Source organism: Helianthus annuus, chromosome 10 (assembly GCF_002127325.2).
Source record: "Helianthus annuus cultivar XRQ/B chromosome 10, HanXRQr2.0-SUNRISE, whole genome shotgun sequence".
In the NCBI taxonomy this organism is placed as follows: domain Eukaryota; kingdom Viridiplantae; phylum Streptophyta; class Magnoliopsida; order Asterales; family Asteraceae; genus Helianthus; species Helianthus annuus.
The window spans coordinates 163,626,686-163,639,233 of NC_035442.2; the positions used below are offsets into that span (position 1 = coordinate 163,626,686).

General features: G+C 36.0%; 1 protein-coding gene and 1 long non-coding RNA gene across 6 annotated transcripts; one reads left to right on the top strand and one right to left on the bottom strand.

The window, feature by feature from the left end:
- The first annotated feature begins 5,093 nt into the window (after nucleotides 1-5,093).
- On the top strand, nucleotides 5,094-5,817 carry LOC110883286. The gene is made up of 3 exons (XM_022131084.2): nucleotides 5,094-5,420; nucleotides 5,497-5,518; nucleotides 5,612-5,817. The coding sequence occupies exons 1-3, from the start codon at nucleotides 5,099-5,101 to the stop codon at nucleotides 5,628-5,630; spliced, it is 363 nt and encodes a 120-aa protein (XP_021986776.1). The 5' UTR covers nucleotides 5,094-5,098; the 3' UTR covers nucleotides 5,631-5,817.
- Nucleotides 5,818-6,818: 1,001 nt separating this feature from the next.
- Nucleotides 6,819-9,901, bottom strand: LOC110886346. 5 transcript variants are annotated; one of them, XR_002562764.2, is made up of 11 exons: nucleotides 9,492-9,901; nucleotides 8,897-8,967; nucleotides 8,739-8,812; nucleotides 8,609-8,674; nucleotides 8,429-8,506; nucleotides 8,078-8,297; nucleotides 7,862-7,993; nucleotides 7,555-7,659; nucleotides 7,365-7,411; nucleotides 7,188-7,263; nucleotides 6,819-6,908 (listed from the first exon to the last, which is right to left on the bottom strand). It is a non-coding gene; the product is annotated as an uncharacterized LOC110886346 (long non-coding RNA). The 5 variants fall into 5 exon arrangements; XR_002562763.2 differs by lacking the exon at nucleotides 6,819-6,908 and adding an exon at nucleotides 6,910-7,145 and having other exon boundaries at nucleotides 7,216-7,263; XR_002562767.2 differs by lacking the exon at nucleotides 6,819-6,908 and adding an exon at nucleotides 6,910-7,145 and having other exon boundaries at nucleotides 7,216-7,287.
- Nucleotides 9,902-12,548: the final 2,647 nt, after the last annotated feature.

The window sequence follows — 12,548 nt, forward strand, 5'->3', positions numbered from 1 at the left end:
AGCTAAGCAAGATTCGCAATCATTAAAGGAGTCCTGTCCAGTGGATTCAAGAATCCCCTGGGATTGGAGCCATTTTATGCGTGCCTTACTTATGTGGCCAAGTCTACAATGCCATAGAAAGGTTTCATTAATACCAACTTTGTTACGCTTAGAAAGATGATATATGTTATTACATGTTTGAACATCAATCTCATAAATACCATTTCGAGGTTTAGCCTCAAAATGAAAGACATCATTCAAGTAGGCAGAAATAGAAATACCATTAAAAACGTACTTGAAACCTTGTTCAAACAAAAGGAAAACCGAAATAATGTTTCTGGTTATACCAGGTGCAAACAAACAATTGTTTAAATTAACTACAAGGCCAGAAGGACATGAAAAATGAAATGTGCCGGTTGCAAGAACGGGCACTCTTTTCCCATCACTAACAATGAGTTCCATGTCGCCTTGTTTCAGCTTCCTCCACTTTTCAGGCTCCTGCAAAACATTAGTGATGTGGTAACCACACCCGGTATCAAATACCCATGTGTTGCTGGAGATAGTAAAAAGTTCAATAACATAAATGAGAATACCTGAAGAAGTGCCAATGTTATTGGCCTTGTTCGCCTTCAGCTTGGCTAAATACTGTGGGCAGTTCCTTTTCCAGTGCCCCATTTGGTTGCATTCAAAGCACTGACACTCCTGGGGAGGGGGTGGTTTAGCAACCTGCTTGTTGTTGGTGGCAGATTTAGCAGTAACAACAGCCATTTTCTTGCCTTTGTTGTTATGAGCCCTTTTCTTGTTGTTGGGCTTCTTAACACCACCAGACTGACCATCAGAACTTGGTTGGTTTTATGTGGAATGTTCATCTCGGACGTTTTGAGCATACCATGTAGCTCAGATACAGTCTTCACCCAAGCATTCATATTATACTTCATAATAAACTGGTCATACGAGCTAGGGAGAGAGTTCAAGATGAAGTCCGCTGCCATTTAATCTTGCAGGGGATAACCAAGTTTGTTCATCTGGTTAATGTACCCTTTCATCTTAAGCACATGAGTACGGACACACGATCCTTCTTGCATTTTACAACTTATGAGCTGCTTCATGGTGTCATATCGCTCTTGTCGGGCTTGTTTCTGAAACATTCCTTTCAGTTGCTGGATCATGTCATAAGCATCTTTATCTTCCATGTTCTTCTGAAGTTCAGGAGACATGGTGGCTTGCATAAGGCAGGCTACCTCAACAGCATCCTCGTTATGCTTTTCTAGTGCCTTACGAGCAGCAGTAGTGTTACTTTCAGGTTCGGTAGGGACTGGGCCATCTAAGATATATAGTATTTTCGCCATCTTGAGAACTATTCTCAGATTTGCAGTGCCATTCGAGAAAGTTGGTGTTATTCAGTTTTTCCTTTTCAAGTATAGACTTGAGAACGAATGAGTTGTTTTCATTAGACGTCTGTTACATAAGCAAAGAGATTTTAATTAATATTTTTTATGTATATTTCCTTATTTAATTAATGACCCATTACAGTAATTAGAACAAGGAATGAGAATCTGGATATGTCAGTAGTAAAGGCAGCTGTGGCATGCACTTTAGTAAGTGACTAGGCAGACTGACAACGAGTGTCAATTGTGAGAATTGCACAACTCTCGAGTATGAGGCCGCTAAGACAACTCTTGTCTATGCATTGATACGTTTAGCCTCATTTATGCCGATGTTTTACTTTCGAGACAGCTGGAGCATGTGGTGAAAAAAGAAAAGGTAATAGCCTAAAAGAGGTACTTGTGGAAGGGTCGGATGTGTCAACGAAACCCTTGCACCTTGGAAGGATATGCTAGACATCAAGTGTGGTGTTGTGGCTCCAAACACTGATGGTTCGCTTTTACGTTCCAAGTGTAGCTTGTGATAGGATGGTATAGACTATTGATTTTAATTATGGGTTAATTTAATATTTACCAAATAGGGTCGTAAGAGCCAATTTTAGTACATATTTAGTCGTGACATCTTCATGAATTCTTTCATCTCTCAGGACACTTAATTTAAAATAACCTATTCAAACTAAGTTTGTCGCGACTTGTATAACCATATAAAAGTTAATAGTTTTAAAACTATTAAGTTATGAGTTTTAGAAAGTTAAAACTTGTTAAATTTCAAAAACTCTAATGGTTATTATTTATTTTAAAATAAACTATTTGTTTTTATAACAAATATTTACAAGTTGTCAAAATCAGTTTAGAACTTGTTATAATTGATTGTGAACATTTTAAAACATCTTTTAAAAGTTTGGTATTAGGTTGGTGTGTTATATAACAACTTATATAATAAAAGCAACCATAATAGCAAAAATAAATATGTAAATCTTTAGGCCATTTTGTTTGTTCTTGCTGGAGCCAAATAGCAAGACCAAACTGGGTCACGGGGTAACTAACAACCACAAGGATGGACCTAGTGCATCTAGTTGTCTTTAGCACCTCCTTGACTCCTATAATGTCTTTAGTTTTGTCTTCAGGTCTTCAACATTATAATATAAAAATATAATATAATAAAATTGAAACCCTAATCTATTACAAGAGCCACAAAGTGGGCCAAAAACCATAAAACAAGAAACAAAACAAGAACAAAAATACAAGTACAATGTCGGCCAGATTCACATATTCTACATAATCATATTAAAGTGGGCAATCTTTGGTCAAATAAAAATAAAAAAACTTTTGACCAAATAACTTTTTGCCCAAGAAATATTTAGATCTGAAACTTTAAACAAGTTAAAGTTTGAGATCTATAACCGGTGAAACGGACCAGTTCCGATTTGCATGTTGTAAGTGTGGCTCTGATACCACTGTTGGGTTTCAGAGGTGTTAATTTTACTTTTGATCAAAACGGGTTTGATATATTTTATTAATTAAATGTATAATGAATAAAAACGCAGCGGAATAAATATAAATAATCAACACCAAAAGTGAACCGAACAGGATCATGGTTACAAACATACAAACACGGTATATTAAATAATTAATCTACCGATGAGATTAAATATACCTTGTGGTTAATAATTAACCGTGTGAGACATCAAGGTACAATGGACTAGTGCTAGACACAAACACGAACCGAACGATGACTGCTTTGGGTTGGCCGTTTGTCACAATACAAAGGAAAAGGAAATAGGGCAGCACCTCTTACAAAGTGGTGGCCGTATTTCAGTTTTGACGGCAGCTTCTTTTTTTGTGATTTGAATTCTTTTTATTTGTGATCTCTTATGGCAAACTCATATGATCAACATTAAGGATGATTAATTAAATATATATAGTAATATATTTAGGTTAACATTTTTAATTATCTCTTAGGCCCTAAAGCCCAATATAATAAGTTCAAGTCCAGACGTGATACGAAGCCCGAAAAACAAAGTTTAATTAAATAAGTAATCAAACGTTATATTATTTATAACCCGTATAAATAAAAAAATTCCGTTTCTCGTGGATATATAATTATTGTAGGTAATTATATATTTCGTTCCGTTAATTGTTCGTGATCACCAGTTAATCGAGTTAAGTGGATTTAATGTTCGTTGCCCTAGGTGTAACTATTACAGGTCACAGCTTGGTCAGCAACGTTGACTTATCGAACCCATGCATATAATTCCAACACAAAGGCGGCTCGTGGCCATGGGGCTAACACTCGCGGTGGTCCAAACGGTGGCACAAACAAGAATAACTTTTCACAATTTAGTCGTGGATCCCTTGGGACACCACTCCCTCAAACCCACACAACCTTTCCCATTTCGGTACACCTCATTCATCACCACAATAGCCATGGTTCCCCATACTCCACAATATAACCAACCTACCTGGACACCACCACCTATCGCACCCAGCCCCGTACCCCACACAACCCAACAACAACTCCCATTCGTTCCCTCATCAGGCCCATCTGGCCCATCCCAAGTTGGTCATCGAGAATTCAGCTGATAATTTGTTAATGAACTTGTTGAGAAGATCGGTGTTGCTAGCCGTGACGACAATGTCGTCGACATACAGAAGAAGTTAAGCCAGGTTCTGCCCGTGTTGGTAAATGAACAAGGAGGTGTCGCACATGCTGTGACGAAAACCCAAAGAAGTGATGAAACCATACTTGGTTAGTAGAATAATCTACTAATTTACCAATTTTTAGGTTTTATATTTCAATTACTTTCGATAATTTATATAATAACTAAAATAGTGAAAATTGTATTTAGTAATCTTAGCGAAAAGATTTTTTTAACAAACTAACTAGTAACCGAGTATGCCTTAGACTCCAAACTATACCTGACACCGAGCGAATATGACACCAACATAGGACCCAATTTTCACAATCATGTATAAAACGAGAATCACCAATACTTATTTCATTACCAACCCTAATTTGTTTCTCATGTTGGAAGACATTTTTAACATAAAAAGGGTACATGTCATAGTAAGATATAGTAAGATATGATCTACATGGCTATATATTTTTCATTCTAATCTATCATGGATCCATAGTACCATTACTAAAATACCAAACACTCATAAAGCTTAAGCCTCTTGTTATTGGGCCAAATTCCAATATACGTGCATCACAATGTGGCCCATGCTCGTTTAATTTATTATTATTATTATTATTATTATTATTATTATTATTATTATTATTATTATTATTATTATTATTATTATTATTTTAAGCTAAAAAACTATCTTTTATTAACATCCTTTTCATTCAAATCGTGTTAGTATTGTTACGTTAAAGTAATTTGTATCTTACGTAATTAATAGGCTAAATTGCACTTTTCGTCCTTTATGTTTCAATGTTTCGAAAGACTCTGTCCTTTAACTTTAAAAATTACACTCCATGTCCTTTATGTTTGCAATCATTAACAAGCGGTGTCCTTTCAGCTAAACCCAATTAACTTTTTATGTTAAAACCCCTCTTTGTAAAACTCCTTAACAATAGGGACCATATGTTCAATACTCAAATTTTGTGCCGCCTCCATCATTTTACTCTAATAAAAACGAACCACTGAAGCAGCAGACACCAACCAGTCTTCAACACACTTCATCATCAAGCTCAGTGATTCTGTGTGTGTGAGAGAGACACAACAACAATGTTAGCTAGATTTCTCTCAATGCGCAGAGGAGCACACATGGAGGAAGAAGACAAACTCGACGAACACTCGCAAGACGATTCCAAAACCAGAAAACACCTCTCAATCGCCACACGGATCACCAGCTACTTCACTCGTACAGATTACCTCTGCCCTGTCACCATAGCCGCTATCATAATCCTCATAATCACCTCCTATTTCCTTCAATCTCGTGATTTGCTCTGCGTTTCCTCTGTTTCTTCCTTCGATCGCCTCTCTCGCAGTTGGTTCTTCTGTTTGGATGGCATCGATTCCGATTTTGGTGCCCTAGGTGTCCCCTGGTGTAAGATCTCGTCACTTTTTGATGTTATTGATGTGATAGTTTGATTACTGTTGATGTTAGGGTTTGATTTTGTCAGATCTGTGCCGATTCGGGTTAAGGTAAGAGTGTTTTTGAATTTTTTTGGTTTAATTGTGTGAATTTTGGTTGGATTTTTGATGAATTTTTTGGTGGGTTTTGATGATTTGAAACAGGGGTGGAAGAAGGTGTTGAAAGCAGCATCGAAGCAGTTTAACAAGACGATGAAGAAGAAAGATTCTGCTGTGCATCTTAAGCTCTCATCCAATGGATTTTCTAAAGTTTCTTATTGATTATTTGTTTATTCAAAATATTCTTGTTCATTCCGAAGGAGTTCTGACTTGAAAATCGAATGGAAATAATATTTTTTTATTCTTATGTCTAAGTCGTCTTATATATAGATCGTTTTGAGTTAATCTATTGAATTCGGCGGGAAATCGGAGACGTCGGAGAGTTATCAGTGACCATTTGCCTTTGAAGGATTGAGTTTTCCGATGACGGTTTCGTGATCGCCGGTGACGGTTGGAGTTTCCGGCAGCTTCATTGTAGAGAGGAAGGGTGGGCACGTGTAACTTTAAAAATTACACATATGGTCCCTGTAGTTAAGGAGTTTGACAAAGAGGGGTTTTAACATAAAAAGTTAACTGGGTTTAGCTGAAAGGACACCGCCCGTTAAAGATTGCAAACATAAAGGACATAAAGTATAATTTTTAAAGTTAAAGGACAGCGCCCGTCGAAACATTGAAACATAAAGGACGAAAAGTGCAATTTAGCCTAATTAATATAGATGGTAATGGTAATTTTGATATTTTTAATATACTAGTGGGAAAGCCCGCGCGTTGCCGCGGGTATTTACCGCACGTTGCCCAACGAGTTCATACAGTTTATTTTTTAAACCAATTCGTTAACACAACTAATATAACAACTGAGTATAGACAAAGAATTGATAGTGGCACATGAAAGGGAAGATGAGCCTTCAGTTCTGCAATGTGGGACAAAAAAGTTACAAAAACAAACCAAACTTCATTCGTTTCATGGATTGTCATGTCTTGAATCAAAGTTCGGTTTCACGGGTAGATATGAAAGACTCGTCCACTTTAAGTTGAACTTGAACCATTTTTCTCCAAAACTCATTTTGCTACTGCAATTGCTAAATTTATCAATAAAAAAGGGGCTTTACAGGTAAAAATGTTTGACTTCAAAGGTTGTTGAACCATTGTGCTAAGTTTATGCTAGCCTTCACAACACTCTCTTGCTAAAAGACAAATTCAAGATTCTAGTGTAGGCAACAAATCAGTAAAACTAATTAACTTTTGAGTAATATTAATAAATAGTTTTACCATTAAGGTGAGAAATAGTGCAGGAAATTTACATTGTGATCCATAAACAAATGACAATATTTTTATATCAAACTAACCTAGAGACAATCTGGTTTAGTTCTAATGCTACAAGACGATGATCTTATCCTCTGTACTGAAATAAAAAAAAATGTATCAATTATTAATCCCAAACATTATTTTTGTACAAAAGTAGAAAAATAAATTGGCAAAATGAGACGTAAGGAAAAAACTACGTCATAAGATCTATGATCACAAAGGCATTCCAAAGGCTGTGTAAAAGTTAAAGAACTACGTATCAATACGTTAAGTTTCTTGACTACGCATAAACCGTGCCCATTACCATCCCAAGAAACACAAGTCGTAACATTCTCTGCATATTGAAATGAGCCAATGCAAAAGTTAAAGAACTCACCAATATTGAGCACTATAAACGCGTGTACCTGGTCAGTGAAGGGAGTAGAAACCCGATCTCCTCTCAAATCGGGGCACTGCACAGACGTAAGAAAGTAAGCCTAGGAAACATGAGAACATCAATGAGAAAAATATGTGTAGGTGCAAAATATGAAAACAAAGTTGACCAAATTATCACCATATACAGTACAGTTTACATCATTATCCTAGCTCCTTACTTTTCCCCTGCAACACAAATTGAAACAAAGACTATAACCATTCACATAGTGCATTCTTGTCATATAAAAGGAGTATGTTTATTATATAATTTATACAAACAATATGAAAACCTTAAACAATCTTTGTTGAAAATAGCATCTAAAACATACCCCTATTCCAGGAACTAAAGGAGGCTTCAACAATAGCAACAAAAAGCTCCAGCCGCCCACGGCCTTGTTGGAATCACCATTGAGCCACCACAATGAGCACTTTGCCTGAAAATCAACATCAACCATTGACTAATGCTGCCATCTAGGGTTCCAAATACAAGGGCGAAATGGTTTGTTTTATCAGAACCAGCAGAAGAAGCTGGAAGCATCTGTAACCGGAGAAATTTAGTCACATGTGCCCCCACATGAAACTCGGCCACTGAAAATAATATTAAATCCTAAAATAAGATAACAATAATCAAGTTACCTTTGCCGGTGAATTCTCAGTGCTATTTTCAACTGAGAACAAAAGAACACGTCCTCTTGCAGCTACATCTTCCCCTTGCACATAGGCAGTCCCAATTGCCAACAGAGTTTCATTCTCTCTTGTTGTTGTATTCTACCTCATTCCAAAACAATTAAAAACAACAATAATAAGTACAATAAATACATATAAATAATGACTGAAATGAAAGCAACTTACAGATAATGTAACCACTGACAGTTAACGCAGGCTCAGAAGTTTGTATGTGAATAGTTCCTTTTTTTGCCATGGCCCACCAGAACTCTCTGGTTCCAAAATTCTAACCTCGAATTCTTCAACAATATTAAGTACCATCAAGATTTAAATTATCATGCTCAATTTGGTGGCCAGATTCTTGATCAACCAGAGTTGATAGCACTTGATTTATAGGCTTTGAGACCTGCAAAGAGCCAATATGAAAACTTGAATTATTTGGTTCATCTTTTATACTATTAATATTTGTCATAATGTAATTATGAATGTTTGAAATAGAACACATTATATTAATGGTCAACCAAAGAATCTACTCACAGGAACAGAAACTATAAGTGGGTATAGGTTCTTCTCAGCAAAGTATGTTACTTGATGCCGAGTGGCCTTCAAGGGGATCTGTCCAAGCACAAATGAATTTTAACAGCTTGTACGTCAAAGGTCAAACAAGTCGTTTGACTTGAGAGCAATACAACAAAACTATACGTCAAAACAAATGACCTTTTGTACTGGCCAATAATTGTCATATGCTAACAAAGATAGAAGTAGACAGATCTCCAACGTACCCTATTCACGCATTCAACATGTCAGAAGATGAAATGAAATAAGAAAAAGTACTAAACTAACCGACCTGTGAGGTTACATAAATGAACCCATGGTTACAGTACACGTTACTGTAAAGGCGTTAATTGGTCCATCACAAAGCTGCAAATCAAACGTGAAACACAGTGAGTGAGGATACACATAACATATAGAAGCGATTTTGACCTACAGAGAAAGTAACCTAACCTGTGGATGAATTCGAATACATTCTCTGAACTTTATGAACCAAGCAGGCCTTCAGCCCGATAGAAAGAAACCTGGGTAAATGTTTTTAACTTTATGAATCATAAACTACTCAAATCTGAATATTTTTAATTGTTAGATAAATGTTTCATGCAACAAAGCAACGTTGAGATCAAGTCACCAAATTTTAGTTGTCATCAAGAAAGTCCCCAAGTTTTAGTTGGGTGATGAAAACTATTACCTCGAAAGTTATTTCTACATCGTTGTCGGTGCAGCGGTGCTCAGATATACCAATATATACACAATTCTCATAGCTATAAACCCTAACCATAATAATCAATAACAAGATCTCATCTACAAACTAATAATAGTCCACCAAAAACCTCATATTTGAACCAAAACCTTTGATAATTCTCAATTATGATTAACAAACTTATTTACCTAAACATCAAGCCACCAATCCTAACTTTTCAACCACAAAACATAAACTCACAAACAAAACAACTTATAACCCTAGAAAATAACAGATCAAAAACAAACCCCTAAAATTTAAAAAAAAATAAAATCAGGATCTAACAGATGAAAATCAAAACAATACCTGCACTGCAAGAGGTAGGAGGATCCTTCTGGATATCCTTGAGTTCTTTCAAGATCCGTTTCGAAGCCATCAGGAATTCCTATAGTTTACAAAAGTAAAAAACCCTAATTATGAATCTGAAAGTATATAGAAACAATAATATCACGAGAAAAGAGAAGATCAGAAGGGGGATGATTAGCGGAGCGGGGTGTAGGCGTGTTCGTTCTCCGACCAAGTGAAGTGAAGCGTGGGAGATCGCAGTTGATTGACCGGGTCGGCCTTTTCTCCTGCGTTCTCCCTCTCTCTCTCTCTAACGCTCTGCCATAAACACACTCTCTCTCTCTTTTAAAACATTCATTCACGGCCGATCAGTTCTGCTCCAGTTGGGATTCTCTAGGAGGAATTCTCGTATTTACCTCCACAGCGTCTTAAAATGTCCCTCTCAAAAGGCTTTGGGTTCTTTGTATACATTGCTTCAAAATTTGTACCTATAACAAAATTACCTTTTTGTACATCACTTCTCCTTTTTATAATAGTATAGATGAATGAGTTAACTCTGGTTATGATGAGTTGTAATTCACTGATGTAATCCTTTAAATCATTTAATATTATTTTTGCCACGGTTTGTAACGATATAGATCCTTTAAATCATTTAATATTCCTTTTGCCACGATTTGTAACAATATAATTTTTGCCACCATAGTTAATGTATTAACTACTACGTAATTATGTTGGAAAAATCGAACTCTATGGACTCGTACAAAAAAAATGAAATGTTTTTATTTGCGGTTTGAGACGTGCATGGTGTTAGGTGTTAGTCGTCCAATTACCTCTGATTGATTTAAAACAATACCTTTCTTGTAACAAAATACATCAGTATAAAATGTTAGAAAATATAATAAATTTAACTTCGAAGATGTTAGAAACTTAGATTTTGTAAAAATATGAAATTATGTAATTATACTTTAGGATTTGATATTTCAATTTGGTGTTTGCGATGAGTTTAAGATCATGTTTCAAGTAAAGGGGATCCTAATAGGGAACGTTTAGCCCCATAAGTTCATAAAACGGCCATCATGGATACACATGGACAAACTAATAAACTCGACATGTAATGGGTACTTGGATACCAAACTGTTACACCTTGATTTTCATTACCCAGTTTAGATTTATTTAACAAAGTTGCAAACATAGGTCCCAAATGTTTTTTATTCAAAACTTTATTTATGACATAATATATCACATGGTAGAACATAATTAACCTTAGTTTGTCACATTTTATAAGTTTTTACAAAAGAGTAAAGAGTTATTTAATGGGTTGGTGATTTAAATGTGTTTATTATGGTTAATCATATGATTTTGATTATTGTTTCACATTGAACATGGTTACGTTGTGTGTTTTTATTGCTTACAGTGTAACGGTGGAAGGTGTCCAAAAGATGGGATTTGACTGTGTTGGAAAATCATAGTTAAGATGAAGATGATGAAAATGATAGTGACTTTGAAAGTGGTGATACATGCAAGGATGATGTGGAAGTAGACATGTCAGACTCAACACTGATGAGGGGGTTGAGGACAGTAGCAATGAAGTTGTTAAAAATATTGATGAAAAAGTTTTGACTAATGATAGATTAGATAGTAGGAGTGAGTCTGATTTGGATGTGTTCCCATGTGTTGAACACATGTTTCGCCTAAGACATCTTCATGAGAATATGAAGTTGCGTTTCAAAGGAAAACATACAAATACAAGCTTTCGAATTTGGAAACATCAACAATTATTGAGTACTTTGAAGAAAACATGCAAAAGATAAAAGCATTTAGTTGTGGTTGTCTGACATACATCTAAACATTGATTAAAATCACATTTCTCGGGTAAGCATTGTCTAATATCTCACCTAAACTAAAAACATTAATGTTGGCAATGTTGATTCATTATTCTTTGAACTAATCATTTAACAGGTAGGGCACTTACAGATGTATTGTGAAACAACATGTGTCTAAAGTTTTTAACTCAAGGATACTTGATGCAAGAGATAAGCCTGTTACCACACTCTTGGAGTTCATCAAGGAATATCTCATGAGAATTGTAACACCCGTAAATTTCCGTCCAACTATAAGACGACACGTGTTCCGAATATCCAACTAAGCAGAGGGAATTTTTTGTTCGACTATGTAACGATACATGTCCAATCTTCCAATTAATCCTGGCTATGTCGAGGGAGGAACCTCCAATTAATCCTGACTATGTGGTAGGAGGAAGGACTTATATTCTACGTTCTTTAAAACGTGTTTCGTATCTTTGACTGATCCCGGTTCTGGGAAGGAGATAAACTATTATTATGCGTTAACAAAAACGCGTCCCGGATCTCCGACTAATCTCAACTATGAGGAAGAAGAGGGACTAAAAGTGCCAAATGGCAAAAAGAATCAAAGTCCAAGGTTTAAAGATGTAGAATCTCAAAATAACTTTCCTGGCAACCTCATACGGACCGTAAGTCTTCGGTGCTTACGAACCGTAAGCTTTTTGAGAATTTGGTGCGTTAAGGTCCTTACGGTCCGTAAGGGATCTCACTAGCAGTTTTATGCTTGGTCTCCAAGCATAACTTCACAACTTGACAGCTAGCTCGATTGTGCCACTTTCTTCCTGGTTCTTACACCTCACTAAACACTTGTTAACATCAGGAGAAGCTAGCTAACACTTAGCATGATCTAGATCATCTTGTTCAAGTATAAATAACAATCAGATTCAACTTTTTTCTTTGCTCATTTCACTTCTTTCTCTCTTTACACTCATTTCTGGAGTTTGCTTCCTTGTGGAGTCCTCCTACTGTGTTCAAGCTTCTCCTAGAACACAAGTAAGTGTTCTTTCATAGTCTATTTCATTTTATAGGCTAGTTATTAGCCAAAAGTCAAGCAGTTTGACTTTCTGTTTGACTTTCGGTTATGACCATTATGGTCAAGCCAATGTTCGATTCGAACATGGCTACGTGATCGTAATAATGAAGGGTATAATCCCCTGGGATCATACCTTCTAAGGATCTCGTTAAATAGGCGAAATGACGAATCGCATTTATATTA

Bases quoted from the DNA above. Each gene is read 5' to 3' on its own strand.
- LOC110883286 (XM_022131084.2), top strand. From the start codon at position 5,099: ATGTTAGCTAGATTTCTCTCAATGCGCAGAGGAGCACACATGGAGGAA. The intron at 5,421-5,496 runs GTAAGATCTCGT...TGATTTTGTCAG, and splicing joins TGCCCTAGGTGTCCCCTGGT to ATCTGTGCCGATTCGGGTTA.